At 43.3% G+C, this 18290-nt stretch overlaps 1 protein-coding gene and 1 long non-coding RNA gene across 3 annotated transcripts in view; both read left to right on the plus strand.

Moving 5' to 3' along the window:
- The window catches only part of LOC135113200 (centrosomal protein 43-like), a 155151-nt gene that overhangs the window by 117221 nt on the left and 19640 nt on the right, over positions 1-18290 (plus strand). For both annotated transcript variants that reach the window (XM_064028337.1, XM_064028336.1), the window contains one exon: positions 3051-3109. In XM_064028337.1, coding sequence (XP_063884407.1) covers positions 3051-3109 — 59 coding nt within the window. The remainder of the gene's footprint in view (positions 1-3050; positions 3110-18290) is intronic.
- LOC135113198 (uncharacterized) lies at positions 13088-14960 on the plus strand. The gene is made up of 2 exons (XR_010274747.1): positions 13088-13735; positions 14159-14960. It is a non-coding gene; the product is annotated as an uncharacterized LOC135113198 (long non-coding RNA).

The raw sequence follows: 18290 nt of genomic DNA on the forward strand, positions 1-18290 counted from the left end.
TGAAGATGCAAAACAGATGGCCGAAATAATGAATAATTGTTTCCAGTGAGTCTTCATGAGCGAAAGTGAATTTGTGGAGCAAAGGACAGACACAGAAGGGATTGGAATGCACAGTATGGAAGTGTCTGTGGAAGAGGTAAAAAAGATAATGAAAAAACTGAACAAAAGGAAAGCTATGGAGCCGGATGGAGTGTCAAACTGGATTCTAGAAGAATGCAGTGAACATTTAGCTGACAAAATCCATGCTGTCCTTACAAGCTCTTTTGAAGAGGGTGTAGGTCCCATTGACTGGAAAAAGGCAGACATTGTGCCAATATTTAAAGGTGGAAATGATGAAGATCCGTTAAATTACAGACCAGTGTCCCTAACCAGTGTGGTTGCTAAGATAGTGAAAAGATTATAAAAGAAAGATGGATGAAGTATCTAGAAGATAACAACATATTGAGAAGCAAACAATTTGTCTTTAGAGAAGGAAGATCCTATACTACAAACCTTATAAGTTTCTACTTGAGAGTTGTAGACATTGTACAAGAAAGAGATGGATGGGTAGACTGCATTTATTTAGACCCAAAAAAAGGCATTTGACATAAAAGACTAATGTGGAAACTAAAAGAAATAAGATGGCTGAAAAGGGGTATGCTGAGATGGTTCTAAGACTTTTTAAATAACAGACAAATGAGAACTACAGTAAAAGAAAAAAAAATCCTCTTGGAAACAAGTTACTAACAGTGTGACACAGGGATCTGTGTTAGCTCCAGTCATGTTTGCAATATATGTAAATTATATGCTGAAAGGAATAGAAAATTATATGAGTTTGTTTGCTGATGATGCAAAACTGTTAAGAAAAATAGAGGAAGATGATGACTGCATGGCCCTACAGCAAGATCTGGAAAGGATATGGGATTGGTTCTGTAAATGGGAAATAGAATTTAACATAAAGAAATACAGTGTTTTAGAATTTGGGAAAAGCATGAGAAGACCAAGAGGCATATACACAATGGGAAATGAGTGTATCAAAAAGGAAACAGAAGAAAAAGATCTCAGGGTAATCAGAGTGGATAGCCGTCACCAGAAAAGCACATTAATAAAATCACAGCCGAAACTTATAACCTGTTAAGAAACATCAAGGCAGCTTTCAGTTACATAAATGGAGAAATGACTAAGAAACTGATTACAAACCTAATAATGCCAAGATTGGAGTATGCAACCCTGGTATGGTCTCCAAACTTGAAAAATACATAAGAAAACTTGGAAGAATTCAAAGAGCATCCTCAAAACTTCCTTCCAATTTAAGGGAACTGTCATACAAAGAGAAACTGAAGGTATTAAAATTGAGGAGGGAAAGAGGAGATTTAATAGTGATGTATAGAGCTATGAAAAGATTAGAAAAAACAATAATGAAGACTTGATGATTTGGGATATCAAGGTCAGAGGACATGGAAAGAAACTGAAAAAGAGCTACAGTACGAGAGATGTAAAGAAATTCAGCTTCCTGCAACAGTGTGTTGATGTGTGGAATGCATTGGATGCAAAAGTTGTCAACACTAAAACCCTACATAAATTCAAGGAAGGGCTAGACATTTGTAGATATGGAGACAGGATAACATGAGCATAGCTCTCTTCCTGTATGTAGGTAATTACACACACACACACACACACACACACACACACACACACACACACACACACACACACACACACACACACACACACACACACACACACTACAATTTTTTTTCAATAATTTTATGAAATATAGTACATTTTTTTCCACAAAACATTCTTGTAAAATTGGGGTGCGTCTTATGCAGAGGTGTGTCTAATACGCTGGAAAATATGGTAAATAAGAATAGAAACTAATCTGCTGTCAGTAGCATGAGATGCCTGGGTTTCAGTGAGGAACATGCAGTGAGGTTTGAAGGAAGTGAGATGATGTTCTGCTGATTGGAAATTTGATCTAAGGCTGCAAACCTTGTTGAAGTTGTTGCGACCAGATGCAGCCCACAGCTATCAGAACTCTGAGATTGCCACCCTGTTTCACCCACCCACAGGGAAGGGACTATTACAACCACCAATTTGTTAAGAAAGATCACAAACCACATGCAGGAGGGGCACAGATAGGACAAAAGAAACACAAGTATAAGGCTTATAATATTCTGTGAGGTACCATCCATGTAACGGGCCACCCACACCCACAGAATATTATGTCCTCCCATCAATGCACAGTCCATATGCAGTCCCCTGAATGACTATACATGTACAGAATATTATGACATCCTCTGGCTACAGAGCTCCCAGCAGTAAGCTTTGTAAACCAGTTGCATCACTAAAGACACAAAAGCACAACAACCAACAGACAAAAGGGGAGCCAGCCAACCACTCACATATAGATGCTAGGATGTTCAGCAAGCGCTGAAGAGTCGTTGAAAGAGGTTATCCCCTCAGTTTAGAGGCATGAAGAACATTGTTTAAAAAAAAAAAAATTATGGGTGTATCAAGGGTGCTGGGTAAAAACTGATTAGCACATCAGAGAGGATAACTTTTTTACTATATTAAGTGTCAGTAACAGCTAAGAAAGACAAAGGGAAGTGGGTAAATTCTTAAGAGGAATGTAGTGGGGAGCAATCTTACAGTAAATTATGGAGAGCGGCAAGAATTATCACGCCTCAGGCATCATTACCCTTTTCTCCTTCTCTCTTCTCTCTCTGTGTTTTGCTACATGTTTCATACATGGCTCTCATAATAAAGTTAATATAGAGAAAGTTAGAGGAGGCATCAAGACATTTCATATTGTTATTCAAAAGACATTGTGGTTTCATTCCCAGATGGGGACAGAGTATAGGACACAATTTTTTCAAAGGGCAGTATGTTCTCATATGTGGAGAAATACATATTCTATTATTTTTATGCTTCCCTTAGGATATACTGTGTTCAATTAATGGAACATATAGTATGTAATCTATTTATTTCTCAAAAGTCAACTCCAAGAAAATTTATGTTGTTTCATAGTCTTTCTTAAGAATCATTGACAGTGACATCATCTCTTCCAGAATGTTAGACCCCACTCCACCACATGAGAGTAAGCCAGACAGTGATACCTCGATCAATGGTAAGTACTCATACTTTTCAGTATATGAGAGCCACTCATATATGTATTCTTATTATTTCTCTCTCACTCATCATTTTTGGGTGGCAACACCATGTAAGGTGCAGTATTATATGTCCTATCTCTCCACAATTGGTTTTCTCTCCTTTACTAGATATAAAAACATTTTTATCTGTACTTTCATTATTTCCACTGTTCATTCTACTTAACTCACAAGCACTTTTCAAGTAAGTAATATCTGTTATAATAGTCATAGCTGTTATTAGTCATCAAACTAATTTACTTTTTGAGATAATTACAAGTACATATGCTAGAGCAAACTGATACCTTAAACCAAAAATATCAAAGTATGTGGGGTATGTCATATTTGCAGTCTTACACATTTTTTTTTTTTTTTTTTTTTTTTTTTTTTTTTTTTTTGCTTCCCAAACAATTTAAGGTAAGGGGAGGGGGAAGAAGCTAGTTTTTTCATTTGAGTGAATGGTATACCCTATGTGTCTGAAATCATAGTACGTTATTTGTATATGTTCCCTTATTACATCATGCAAATTTTATTAAATTTGGTTTCTAACTTACTGATATATAGGGGTAACTTTAAAAAAACTTTAATTTCTCTTATATTCTTTGTTTTTCAGTCAACTAATTTTAAAACAATAAATAAAATAAATACCATAGAAACCTTGCATGTTTGTCTGCAATTTTTACTGATAAAATTAAGTTTTACAGCATAGTTATGAAAAAACAAAGTGATGCCTTCCATTTTTTATCCATTGTATCTCCATTGTTTTCCAGAACAAAATAAAAACAACAATAAAAAAATATAACCCTTTGTATGTACTTTCTCTTGATATTAAACAATAGACAGTCAGATTTTTTTTTTAAATCTGTAATGGTTTTTGAAACCGGAAAATACACTTTTCGAGGTATTGGTTGTCAAAGATTTTTTTTCCATGTTGTCAGTGTCTTGGCACTTGTGTTGGTTTGATTGGTATAAAATCTTCCCATATCATTGCCTATACCTTCTACTTTCTAGAGAGTTAGAATAGGCACCTGGTTCCCCCCTTCAAAGAGGTATTACTCACTCAAAGGTCAGGGTGTCAAAAGGCACCATTTTCTTCTTTGTAGCAAGATTTATTTGTAATATTCTGCTTCGCATTCCTTGTCCTTCTTCTCAGGTTTTTTTCTTTTGGCCTTTGATATTGCAATCTGACTTCTTTCCTTATCCTTTCTCGAGATAATTCTGTAATTTGGCGTCAGAAACAGTGATCTTTTCTATTATATTTGTTCCTCTGTAGCCAGTATTGTGTTCCAAAGCCATGTGCCTGACCAGGAACCTGACCCTGAAGAGCTCATAACCTCAGGGTTTAGTGTAGCTCCCTTCAGGCACCTCTTGAGCAGCTCTGGACTTCCAAGATCCTTGTTCACACCCATGATGAGTGCCAGTGAGGAATTTTTGCTAAGAAAACCTTTTTGCAGTTGTGGTCCTTAGCACTCTTTGGCAGCTGCAGTGCTATTGCTCTCTGGTAAAAACACCACAGTTTTTCTCCTTTTGGGCAAAAGTGATGGTAGGGCATGTCATTGATGAATAATAAGAAGAGAGTGGATGACAGGACAGATCCCTAAGGAACACCACTGTTAATAGACACGAGAACAGTGACCATCTACCACAGCAGCAATAGAATGGTCAGAAAGGAAACTTGAGATGAAGATACAGAGAGAAGGATAGAAGGAGGGAAGTTTGGAAATCAAAGCTTTGTGCCAGATATGTCTAGGGCAACAGCAAAAGTTTCATCAAAATTTCTAAAAGAGGATAACAAAGACTAGTAAGGAAAGCCAGAAGATCACCAGTAGAGCAGTTTTGACAGAACCCATACTGGCGATCAGATAAAAGGTTGAGGAGTGATAGATGTTTAAGAATCTTCCTGGTGAGGATAGATTCAAAAACTTCAGATAAGCAGGAAATTAAAGCAATAGGATGGTAGTTTGAGGGATTAGAACAGTCACCCTTTTTTAAGAACAGGCTGAATGTAGGCAAACTTCTAGCAAGAAGGAAAGGTAGATGTTGACAGACAGAGTTGAAAGAGTTTGACTAGGCAAGGTGCAAGCGAAGAGGCGCAGTTTCAGAGAACAATAGGAGGGACCCAATCAGGTCCATAAGCCTGCCAGGGGTTTAGGCCACCAAGGGCATAGAAAACATCATTGCAAAGAATTTCAATAGGTAGCATGAAGTAATCAGAGGTTATAGGAGAGGGAGGAACAAGGCCTGAATCATCCGAGGTAGAGTTTTTAGCAAAGGTTTGAACAAAGAGTTCAGCTTTTGAGATAGATGTGATAGCAGTGGTGCCATCTGGTTGAAATAAAGGAGGGAAAGAAGAAGCAAAGTTATTGGAGATGTTTTTGGCTTGATGCAGAAATTACGAGGGGAGTTAGATCTTGAAAGATTTTGACACTTTCCATAAATGAAGGAGTTTTTGGTTAGTTGGAGAACAGACTTGGCATGGTTCTGGGCAGAAATACAAAGCACATGAGATTCTGGTGATGGAAGGCTCAAGTACCTTTTGTTGGCCACCTCTGTATCATGTATAGCATGAGAACAAGCTATGTTAAACCAAGGTTTGGAAGGTTTAGGTTGAGAAAAGAGTGAGTAATGTATGCCTCCATACCAGACACTATCTTCTATGTTATGCGCTTGGCACACAGACGGGTCTCTGATACAGAAGCAGTAGTCATTCAAAAAAAAATCAGCAAAATACATCCTTAGGTCCCCCAAACTAGCAGAGGCAAAATGTCAGAGGCATCTCTGCTTAGGGGTTTCCTGAGGAGCAATAGGACAAGATACAGGTATGAGATTGTGATCAGAGGAGCCCAGCAGAGAAGATAGGGTAACAGCATAAGCAGGATTAGAGATTGGGAAAAGGTCAAGAATGTTAGGCATATCTCCAAGACAGTCAGGAATGTGAGTAGGGTGTTGTACCAATTGTTTTAGGTCATGGAGGATGGCAAAGTTAAAGGCTAGTTCACCAGGATGGTCAGTGAAGGGACAGGAAAGCCGAAGTTGGTGATGAACATTGAAGTCTCTAAGAATGGAGATCTCCACAAAAGGGAAGGGAGTCAGAATGTGCTCTACTTTGGAAGTTAAGTAGTTAAGTAGTGTAGTAGTTAGTTTTTCTTTTATGTGTTTCTGATTGTAATAATCTTTAAGTTTTATGTTTTGATTGTTGTTTTTTTTATTATATTTTATGTGCTTTTAGCTTGAAAATGTCATGTGCACATGGTGAAACGTTGTGCAATAAAGAAGATAAGGGTCCTGTTTGATCTGTTCCTCACAACCTCATTTATATATATATATATATATATATATATATATATATATATATATATATATATATATATATATATATATATATATATATATATATATATATATATATATACACACACAACAGGGTACACGACAACGCATGGTCGTTATAATGTAAAATTGCAAAAATGCATTGAAATTTTAATAATTATTTAATTGAAATAATGAAATAAAATTGGCATTATGAATTCACCACTCATGCCAGCACTGGAATTTCAATAAAAATTTATTTGGAATAAGAAACTGAAATTTGCAAGACTAACTCACCAGCTGTGCGACCTGCTGCTCACCTATCTGCCACCTGTCCCTTCCTCCCTTTTCCCTTTTCCCTTTCCTCTCCCTTTTTTCATCTTGTCTCAAACCTCTCTCCCTGTCTATCTCTATCTGTCTAAGATAAGGGACAAGTGAGTGGTACCTTGCTCTCTCTCCCTCCCCTTCATTTATTTTATGACATTTTCAGATCATCTTTTCTCATTCTTTCTCACATACATAACTCATTTTCATTCTCTATCAGTCTGATTCTATTTAGCAATCCTTAGAATTCTTCTTACTTTCACAGAGAGAGAGAGAGAGAGAGAGAGAGAGAGAGAGAGAGAGAGAGCTCCAACTTAGACGGGATTTATATGTGGGGTGGGATGCTGGCAGTGGGTAAATGTTACCGATACTTGTCAAAGCAGCACAAAACTCAGGATGATAATTTACCAAACCCAGGATGGTAAGAATTTAGCACTAGGTGCAAAACTCAGGAGGATGCTGTATATATATATATATATATATATATATATATATATATATATATATATATATATATATATATATATATATATATATATATATATATATATATATATATATATATATATATATATATTGTGTTATCTCAAATGTAGTAGTGCACTTTTTTTTTCTTTTTTTTTTTTGGAGTTTTTTGTTATTTTCCAGTTAAGTAGAACCAATCAATTTTTTCCCCATAGGTTCTTCAGTCGCCATAATGCACATTTACCATAACAAATGCTACATTGGAATGAATCATGTTTGTTGTCACATACACTGCTGTATATATATTATTTTCAACAAGAGGATGTCAAGTATTTCAATAATTCAAGATGTAATAGCTAAGAAGCAGCACCAGTAATCTCACCAATTTATACTCTGTAAAAAGACAAAAATCATCTTACTTGTAGATGCAAAGAGGGGAGGGCATGGAGGAAGAAAAAACTTTAACGGGCAGCGTGGTATTAAAAATAAGAACCACTGTTATAAAGTATTCTTGAGTTTGTCTGTTGGCAGGTAGTGACTGGGAGGGCTGTCAGGGATTTTTGACAAAGATGGCAAACTGTCTGCTGTTTATATATATATATATATATATATATATATATATATATATATATATATATATATATATATATATATATATATATATATATATATATATATATATATATATATATATATATTTTTTTTTTTTTTTTTTTTTCTCCCCTCCACCTCTCTCTCTCTCTCTCTCTCTCTCTCTCTCTCTCTCTCTCTCTCTCTCTCTCTCTCTCTCTCTCTCTCTCTCTCTCTCTCTCTCTCTCTCTCTCCATGAAAAGTGGCAAACTTTCGAGGAAAACCAGATTTGTGGCAAAATGTGACATTTATGGTACCATGCTTAGAGCCATACATCCAATCAGGGGCCCTACCAGGTGAGATACCTGGCAACACTGGCCATATTTACCGAGCACTTATAGTTGAAATGCAAATGATATGGTCTTCATTATCTTTTATAGGCCACTCTCATGATATTGGTAAAGATTTGTATCTTGTAAATTTTTTTTATGAATAATATCACAGCTACTGATCCTTACCTTATACAAATCAGATATCACAACCCACAGGGACATCAGTCAGCTGCTCCGCATTAATGTAAAGACACTCTTGGAGGCTTCCTCTAATGGCGGGAGTCAGCTGCCTCTTTTATGTTTTGATTGCTTGAACACAGTAACCAGTAGCCAGTCAGAATTGTCAGTGTTGAATTTACTGCCAAAAGCATGCCAAAAACAGGGTTTTTTTTTTAAATGCTAATGTTTAATCTTTCTCTAATATGTTTAAATTGTGCATACAAATTTCACTAAATTTTCACTAAAAACTTAAACAAATCCCCAGAAATTCCCTAGAAAATCTATTTCCCTAGATTTTCTCCAAAATAGTTCATATTTCCCAATCTGGGGACAAATTCCCCAAAAGTGAGAGCACTATACTGAGCTGAGAGCACCACACTTGCTCCTTCTAAGTATTACCATATCATGTTCACCCAAAAAATTGAAAGATTTTTACATTTTTTTGTATTTTTTGAGAAAAAAAGACAAGCTACTAATGTAAACAAACCATGTGGCTGAGCATGGGACATTTAAATTGGATTTATACAGAAACCATTGTGTTTTTTGCCATAAATCTTTGTGAAATAATAGGGAATACATTTACCTACCATATATATAGAGTAGGGTACACAACAACAAACATGATTCATTCTAATATACCACTCGTTATGGCAAATGTGCATTATGGCAACTGAAGAACCCGTGGAAAAAAATTATTTGGTTCCAGGGAACCAGAAAATAATATAAAAAATTCTACAATTTAAAAAATACATCAAAATGAGCACATTTGCACTATTATGTTTGAGATTACACAACAAATACATACAGTACCCTCCTGAGTTTCACGCCTAGTCTTAGTCCTAATCCCAGTCCTAGCATCCCAGGTTTTGTGCATTAGCACCCCGAGTTTCGTGCTACTTTGACAAGTATTGGTCACATTAACCGACTGTTGGCATCAAACATAGAGTAAATTCCGCAAAGTCCCCTCTCTCTCTCTCTCTCTCTCTCTCTCTCTCTCTCTCTCTCTCTCTCTCTCTCTCTCTCTCTCTCTCTCTCTCTCTCTCTCTCTCTCTCTCTCTTTTTTATTTTATTTTTTTTTATTTAAACATAGGTACATTATCACCCAAAGGCACACTACTGTGTGCAACCTATTTTAGGGGTGAAACACAACACACAAATATAAATATAAAGATATATACATATATATACATTCTTTATGGCCTTATGCTAATATTGTTAGTAGGGGGGTTGGGAACAAGCCCCTCCAGTGGTGTGCTGCTAACTTCACGTCCTGGGTATTCATCCCCCTGATATCAGGGACGGAGGACACGAAGACGTTCCACAGTCTGGAGACTTTCCCCCAAAAGGTGCGCTGGTGTTGGCTGGAGTGGGAACATAGCACTTCCACTGAGTCACCACTGGATAACACCGTTCTCGTGTCCCGTGAGGTGACTCTGGTGGGCAGCCGTAGTCTCACCAGATGTGGCACATCCTGCACCTGTGTCTTGTGGAACACCACAAGGGCCGCCACGTTCCTGTGGTGTTCTAGCGTGTCGACGGGAGCCTCAGGATGGGCTGGGGCACCTGCTGCTTCCACCAGTCGCAGTGCCCGTCGCTGGATGCCGTTGAGTTTGCTGATGTGTGTGGCAGCACAGGACATCCAGGAGAGGGCGGCATACTCTAAATAAGGCTGTATCTGGGCCTTGTAGAGCAAGAGCCTTCCTCTCCTGTCGAGCAAGTTGGCCACCCTCCTCAAGGAGGAGACTCGGTGTGAGGCCTTAAGGGCAATGTGTTTGATGTGGCGGTCAAACTGCAGCCCTCGATCCACCTCCACCCCCAGAATCTTGACAGACTCCTGGAGTTTGAGAGGAAGGCCACCAAAGTGTAGCCCTCCCTCCACTGCTGGCTCGGCAGCGGGGGATCGAGAGACTACCATTGCCTGTGTCTTCTCCAGAGCAAAGGTCACCTGCCAGCGTGCCCCCCACTCCTGTATCACCCCAAGCTGCTGATTGATCTCTTCAGCAGCACGCACACTTTCATGTCGAGGGTAGGTACAGGAGAGAGTGCAATCGTCAGCATAAGCTGAGACCACTGGCAGCTGTCGGAGAAGATCGTCCACGTAGATGTTCCACAGGACTGGCCCCAGCACCGAGCCCTGTGGCACTGACACTCTCACTGGGAGGGACTCGGACGCTTGCCCATTGACAACGACCTGGAGGGTCCTTCCTTGGAGGTAGTCGCCAAGGAGCTGAAGGAGATCACCCTGGATCCCCTTTGCCCTCAGCTTTTCCAGAAGGCCCCCATGCCAGACCCTGACGAAGGCGCCTGCTATATCCAGGGCCACCACAACAGAGTCGAGGCCACCGTCAAGGGCATCCTGCCAGCCCCCGGTGAGGAGCATGAGGAGATTGGAGGTGGACCGCCCAGGTCGGAACCCAAACTGTTGGTTCGAGAGGAGGTAATTGTCCTGGAGGTGGCGACACACCACATCCGCCACCACCCTCTCGAACACTTTCCCCACCACAGAGAGCAGGGAGATGGGTCGATAATTTTTTGGGTCAGACCTGGAGCTCCTCTTGTGTACGGGAACTACCCGGGCCTCTTTCCACACTAAGGGCCAGGTATTTTCCCGTAAGCAGGTAGAGAAGACTGTGGTGAGAGGGACAGCCAGCTCGCGGGCACACTATTTAAAAACGTGTGGGCTGATGTTGTCGGGACGGGTAGCTTTTTGTACATCGAGCCCCTGCAGCAGACACTCGACAAACCCCTGCGTCACCTCCACCTTGGTTACAGTCTCTCTGCACTGCTGCTCCAGAAGAGGCGGTGACCTTTCAGGGTCGTCCACCTCCATCTTCCCAGCGAAAAGGGTGGCCAGCAGCTGGGCTTTGTCCTTGCTGCCTGTGGCCACCGTTCCGTTGGGCCTTGTGAGAGGAGGGACAGTGTCTTGACAGTTGAGGCCCTGTCTGCCCTTAACAAGGGACCACCAAGTCTTGTTGCCCACTCCAGGGCCTCCTAGCTGGCGCCACAGGTCCTCCTCCCACCTCCCTACGTCCCACCGGCAGGTCGTCACCATCCTCTTGCAGGCCGCATGATGTAGGTCTTTGTTGTGCTGAGTAGGACTCTGCTTGTAGCGGAGCCACGCAGAATACTTTGTCTCAGCGGCGACGCGGCAGCGGTAGCCAAACCAAGGCTGGTCCATTGGTCTGGCGACGAACTCACGGTGGGGCACGTGTTGCTCCTGGAGCGCCAAGAGGCGGGAAGTGAAGGCTCATGTCTGTACCTCCGCTCCACCCTGCAGGATGGAAGGCCAGTCAGTCCTGTGCAGGTCTCGGCGAAGGGAGCCCCAGTCTACCCTATCCCATAGCCAGACTGTGCGAGTAGTGGCCTCGTCACGAGCCACACCCATGTCCACCTGGGTGAGGACAGCATGGTGGTCAGAGCTGCCCACGAGACCCAGCTGGTGGCAGCTGAGTGTGTCCTCCTCCAGGTCAGATATGACGGGGTCCAGGGTCCCACCCCGCTCATGAGTGGGGAAGGTCACATGGTCCTTCAGGCCCTGCACCGTCAGGAGGTTCTCGTTGGCATCACGCTCCAGGTGGTGGTTGAGGTCGCCCACAAGCAAGATGTGTTGGCAGCGGTGAGTCACAAGGAGGACATCTAGGGCCTCCGTGAGGTACAGGAGCGAGTCAGGCCCCTGCCAGGGGGGTGGTACATGGCGCACAGCAGGAGGGCAGAATGGTTGGCCAGCACAACCCGGATGAACATCACCTTGTCCACGTCCTTGTCTGTGTCCATGTCGAGTTGTTGTGCCTGCACTCCCTCCCTGAAGCAGACAGCCACTCCGCCTCCAGCTCTATCCTGTCGGTCTCTCATGGCCCCGTGAGTGTAGCACTTATTTTGCCGAATGATGGCTCCACCTCTCCGTTTAGCCAGGTCTCCGTCACCACAACTGCATCTGCACCGTGTCGTACTACACAGTTGTGGGTTAGGTCTCCAATGTTCGTTCAGAGACCACGTACATTGGCGGAGATAACCTTGAATTGGTGGCGGTGGCGGTCGGGCCTTACCATGTTGGAGGGAGTTGTGGTCCGGCCTGAAGTGGTGTGACAGGGCTCAGTTGGGGATACCGAAGGCCAGGCGGGATCCATTGCCAGCCCTGGGTGTGGCCCCAGTTAACAGGCTGAGCTGAAAATGGGCGAGACTGCGGAAAGGGCTGCAAGTGTGGTGTTACTGAGGGGGAGGCAGCAACCAAGTATCCCCCCTCCGCGAGGACCTACCGTAGCAGTTGCTCCTGCCTCAGTTCAGCAGTTCTGGTGTGGCAGTCTTCAGTACTGTGGCCCTTCCGATTGCAGTACCGGCAAATCTGCGTGGGTTTGGCTGGGGTCTGTCTCCTTGGAGGGGCTGGCCCCCTGGGTGGTACAGGCTCCTCTGACCTTGCTGTTCCAGTTCTTTTTTTTATACTTTTTCTCGTGGAGGAAGCCGGGACTGCTGGGGCTGGGGCTGGTACTGGTGTTGCTGGGGGAGTTGGTAGTACTGCTGGCAAGGTATTGGTGTGGGTTTGGTTCTGTGTGGAGGTTGCAGTACTGTGTGTCTGCGAAGTGGAGGTGTTTAAGCTGGAACTTGTAGGAAGGGAGACAGGTGTAGAGGAGGGTGGGGGTGGGGTTTCGGCTAACGATGTACTGCTGGGAGTAGCCTCCAGTGGTGTTCGATTGCCGGGCTGGGTGGGTGGGATGGCGAGCTCAGGGGCGTGCCGCAGTTGTTTCGGCCTACCAGGATTCCACCAATCCCTCCAGCACTCAGAGCCCTGACAGACCTCCTCCCAGTGTCTGTCTATGGCAGTGTTTCTCAACCTGTGCGCCGCGGGGATCACATAGGTGCGCCGCGAGTACTCGGACACGTCCTGTACCCATCCATCAGAGCTGCAGTCAGCTGGCATTCCTGAGTTGCCATATCACTTGTCTTATTTTACTTATTTACACGTTCATGTGAAAAATTTTAGATGTGTGTACAAACTGAGCATATGCATACCAGTTGGTTGTATACAAGATGGAATATATGATGTGATTTGCATGAACCTTTAGTAACAATTAATATGGCAACATATAACGAGAACATTGGGTAGGCAGCTCCAGGGCCAGGACCAAGGGGTCTCAGTGCTACAGTTGACTCCCCGTAACGCGTAGTGCCGTACTGCATTCGTTGCTCAACGAGGCTTAAAAATGGAGAAATACCTCATAAAAAAGCGTAAATGTGCTGAAGAAAAAGAAGAAGTTGCAGAGGACATTATTAAGTCAAAGCGTACATGTGTCGAAGGCACTGATGGTGACGTAACAGTAAAACCTGGTGAAAGTGAGACGTCTCGTCCAGGCCATATCGTGGAAAGTGAAGAAAATGAAGTGAGAGTTGAAAGTGAGTACAGCTGTGCGGGTCCGAGCAGAAAAAGTGATATGACGGGCTTGAGATCAGTTAAAACAATGACAGGTACCAGCAAAAGTAGCCGCAGCAAGTCATTTCGCATGTATAACGACAGTTACCTTGGACTTGGATTCACTTGCTGTGATAGCGAAAATGGCCCTAAACCAAAATGTGTTGTTTGTGGCTTGGAGTTATCAAATTAATCTATGACTCCACAGAAAATGAAGAGACATTTATCAACTAAGCATCGTCACCTGACACAGAAACCTATAGATTACTTTAAGAGACTCTTGAAAGAAAACAAACAACAAAGTCTTGGGTTTGAGAAAAAAGTGAAGGTAGCAGAAAAGGCACAGAAAGCAAGCTATTTAGTAGCAGAACAAACAGTAAAACAAATTAAACCCCATTCAATTGCAGAATCCTATTTTCTTCCAGCTTGCTGTTCTGTAGTGAAAACTTTGTTTGGGGATGAGGCTGAAAAAGAAGTGAAAAAAATTCCTCTCTCAAACGATACGATTGGCAGACGAATCTAGGATATGTCATCTGACATTGAGAAAAGTGTGTGTGAACTGGTGAAAGATAAAATGTTTGCCTTACAAGCAGACGAATCAACAGATATTGGAGGGAAACCTCAGTTACTTGTGTTCATCCGTTTCATTGATGATAAGAAAATAACCGAGCAATTCTTGTGCTGCAAAGAACTAAGTCAAACAACAGGACAGGAAATATTTTCTACAGTGACAGAATATTTGGTAGAAATGGACTTAACATGGAAATTATGTGTAGGAATTTGCACAGATGGTTGTCCATCAATGGTGGGGTCAGTAAAGGGTTTTGTGTCTTTAGTGAAGAAGGAAAATCCATTTCTGATTACCACACATTGTTTCTTGCACCGTGAAGCTCTTGTTGCTAAAACACTTGGACAAGATTTAAAATTTGTTCTTGATAATGTCGTGAAAATGGTGAACTTTATTAAAAGTAGACCAAAGCAGTCAAGATTATTTTCCAGTCTTTGTGAAGAAATGGGATCTGCCCACGAAGGTCTTCTCCTCCACACGGAAGTTCGGTGGTTGTCAAGAGGCAGAGTGTTATCCCGTGTGCATGAACTAAGAGAGGAAATTCTTCTTTTCTTTGCTCTTGAAGAGAAAACAGAATTCTGCGAATTACTGGCTGACGAAATTTGGAATGCAAAATTATGTTATTTGGCAGATATATTTGAGCATTTGAACAAGTTGAATGTAAGTATGCAAGGGAGAAATGAAAATATGTTAACATGCACTGATAAAATGCAGTCAATGAAAGAAAAAATCAAGGTTTGGAAAGACAGGTCAAGTGAAGGTAATATTGACATGTTTCAAAAGACTGCTGCAGCAAACAACACAGACATTGTTCCACTCATTACAGACCACCTTACAAGCCTAGAAAGGAGCATTGAAAAATACTTCCCAAATATATCTACTGAAAGTTATGATTGGCTGAGAAATCCATTCGTGCTCGATCCCTTACACAAGCCTCAACTTAGCACTCATGAAGAAGAGGAACTAATTGATATCCGAAATGACCGCACATTAAGACTGCAATATATGGAAATGTCATTAGAAAGCTTTTGGATTGAAATGGAAAAACAATACCCACATATTTCAAAAAAGGCCCAGAAAATACTCTTGCAGTTTTCGACCTCATATTTGTGTGAACTGGGATTTTCAGCACTGACAAATATAAAAACTAAGAAAAGATGTAACTTGCTCTCTGTTGAAGAGGAAATGAGAGTGTGTCTGTCAGCTGTCCCTCCCAACATAGAGAGGATATGTAAATCCAGGCAGGCACAGGTGTCTCATTGATAAGGTATGTATTTTTTTTAGTAATAGTTTATTTACAGTACACACTGTTTCCTGCTGTTTATTTGCACCTATTATTTCATCAATAATATTGTGTAACTGAGATATTATGGTTAACACACCGTCCGTGAAAGAGTAAAAGGTTAATTAATTATGAAATTAAAGAGATGGTGCGTCGCCAAATTAAAAACATGTCTTTAGTGCGCCGCCAACCAACAAAGGTTGAGAAACACTGGTCTATGGTCTCTCTCTCTCTCTCTCTCTCTCTCTCTCTCTCTCTCTCTCTCTCTCTCTCTCTCTCTCTCTCTCTCTCTCTCTCTCTCTCTCTCTCTCTCTCTCTCTCTCTCTCTCTCTCTCTCTCTCTTTTTATTTAAACTATCAAACACATATGTTCATTGTGGCCTTTGCTAAAGTTATCTTTGTCGTGTATAACTATTTTAAAGCATTACTGTGTGTGGTATAATAAATATTAATATTTTGCTAAGATGTATAAGCATATGTATGTAACCAGTGATTAAATCAGTGTATAAATAATAAGCAAATAAATAGATTAATAAACTAGGAAATGATATGGTTATATTATATACAGTATTTACAATAGAGGTCATATGTATCTATATGTTAAGTTCACTGGAGGTCAGACACGACCATATTTTTGTGTCTTTCTTATGGAGGGTTGAGAGTCTGAATGCGTAACCACTTGTGTGTGAACATTTTCATCTGCTGTGTGGACAGACGTCGTACGTCCACCACAGCCGTGAGGGTCTTCCACCACACTACAGTGGCGGAGGAGAAAGCCCGTTGGTGGGTGCTGGAGCAAGACCCTGGCACCTCCAAGAGGAGATCGTTGCTCAATACCGTTCTCATATTGCGCTCAGATCTCCTCCAGGTAGCCCTCAGGTCTGCTAGGTGAGGAACATTCTGGATCTGGGCGTTATGAAGCACTGTCAGCGCTGCAACTTTCCGGCGATGATCCAGAGTGTCCCTCAACACCAGCCCATCCTCCTGTATCTGCTGCTGCTGCTGCTGTTGTCGCTGCTGCCACGGTTGCTGGCGAGTGATGGGCCTGACCTGGGGTCAGGAGGCCACCGGAGTCAAGGAGGTGCCTCAGACGCCGCAACAGTGTCACCTTTTGAGACGCTTTTTGGGCCACGTCCTCGAGGTGACAGTCAAAGAGCAGCCGCGAGTCCACCTCCACGCCAAGGATGTTTACGCTGTCCTGTAGAGGGATGTTGTTGTCTCCCATCTTCAGCCTTCCACGCACCTCATGCGTGTCCTCGTGAGAGCGGGATACCACCATGGTCTGAGTCTTTTCGGGGGCTAACTTGACTTGCCACTGGTCGCCCCAGGCCATGATGTCTGAGAGCAGTGCGTTGGCAGACTGCACTGCGGCCTGCGCCTCCCCTCTCTTGTAGGTCAAAGAGAGGGTGCAGTCGTCTGCGTACGCACTGGCTGAAGGAACACTCTGCAGGAGGTCATTGAAGTAAATGTTCAATAGTATGGGTCCCAGAACTGACCCCTGTGGAACAGAGGCCTCTACAGGAAAGCTGGCGGAGGTGTGGCCGTTAACCACAACACGGAGACTCCTATCCGTCAGGTAGCTGGAGAGCAGGTGCAGCAGGTCCCCGGTGATGCCCAGCTGCTCCAACTTTGCCAGAAGTCCCCGATGCCACACTGTGTCGAAGGCCCCGGCGATGTCCAGGGCAATCACTAATGATGGCCGGCCGACATCCAGGGCGTCGTGCCAGGATTTGGAGAGAAGAAGGAGCAGATCTGAGGTGGAGCGTCCTTTCCTGAAGCCGAACTGCCTGGGTGAGTGAAGGTGCTCGTCCAGGAACCTCGTCACCTGCTCTCCGATGACCCTCTCGAAGATCTTGCGGATCACCGGCAGGAGAGAGATGGGACGGTAGTTGTTCGGCTCCAGCTTCTCCTTCTTCTTATGGATGGGTGTGACCCTTGCCTCTTTCCACTGAGACGGCCACACCCTGGACACCAGACACTGGCGGAAGATCAACACGAGAGGCGTGGTGAGCTCATCCGCACAGTGTTTGAGGAGGTGAGGGCTTACTCCGTCAGGACCTGAGGCCTTCCTGACGTTGACCTCCTTCAGGTGCCCCCTAACAGAGGCCTCCGTGATGACCATGCTCTCTATGCTTGAGGCAGCAAGGCGTGGGAGAGGTGGTGGCTGTCTGTCAGGTTCTGGCGTCCTCATCTTCTCGCTGAACACCTGAGCAAGCAGGTCTGCCTTCTCCTGGCTGGTGACGGCCAGGTTCCCACACGGCTTAGTGAGAGCCGGGACACATTCGTGGGAAGTGACGCCCTGCTTTTCCTTCACCAAACTCCACCATCGCTTTGGGTCCAGCTGGTTGGAAGACAATATTCTCTTGCTGTTGTCCTCCCATCTTGCCTTGGCCCATTTCGCTGCTAGCGTCATGGCTTTGCACGCAGCTCGGTGCAAGGCCTTGTTCCGCTGGGTGGGCCGCCTCTTGTAGCGCTGCCACGCACTGTACTTGCGTTCAGCAGCAGCACAACAACAATATCCGAACCAAGGCGGGTCCTTTGGACTCGTTGCGTAGGTCCTGTGCGGCTGTGTCCCAGGAAATCTCCCCAAGGGCACATCTCACAGCTTCCCAGTCAGCGCGGTCCCACAGCCAGATGGTCCTGTGGTGCTCCTCCTCACGGGCTGGGGCAAGGTTAATGGTGGAGAGGAC

This window comes from Scylla paramamosain, chromosome 25 (assembly GCF_035594125.1).
Source record: "Scylla paramamosain isolate STU-SP2022 chromosome 25, ASM3559412v1, whole genome shotgun sequence".
NCBI classification, from domain to species: domain Eukaryota; kingdom Metazoa; phylum Arthropoda; class Malacostraca; order Decapoda; family Portunidae; genus Scylla; species Scylla paramamosain.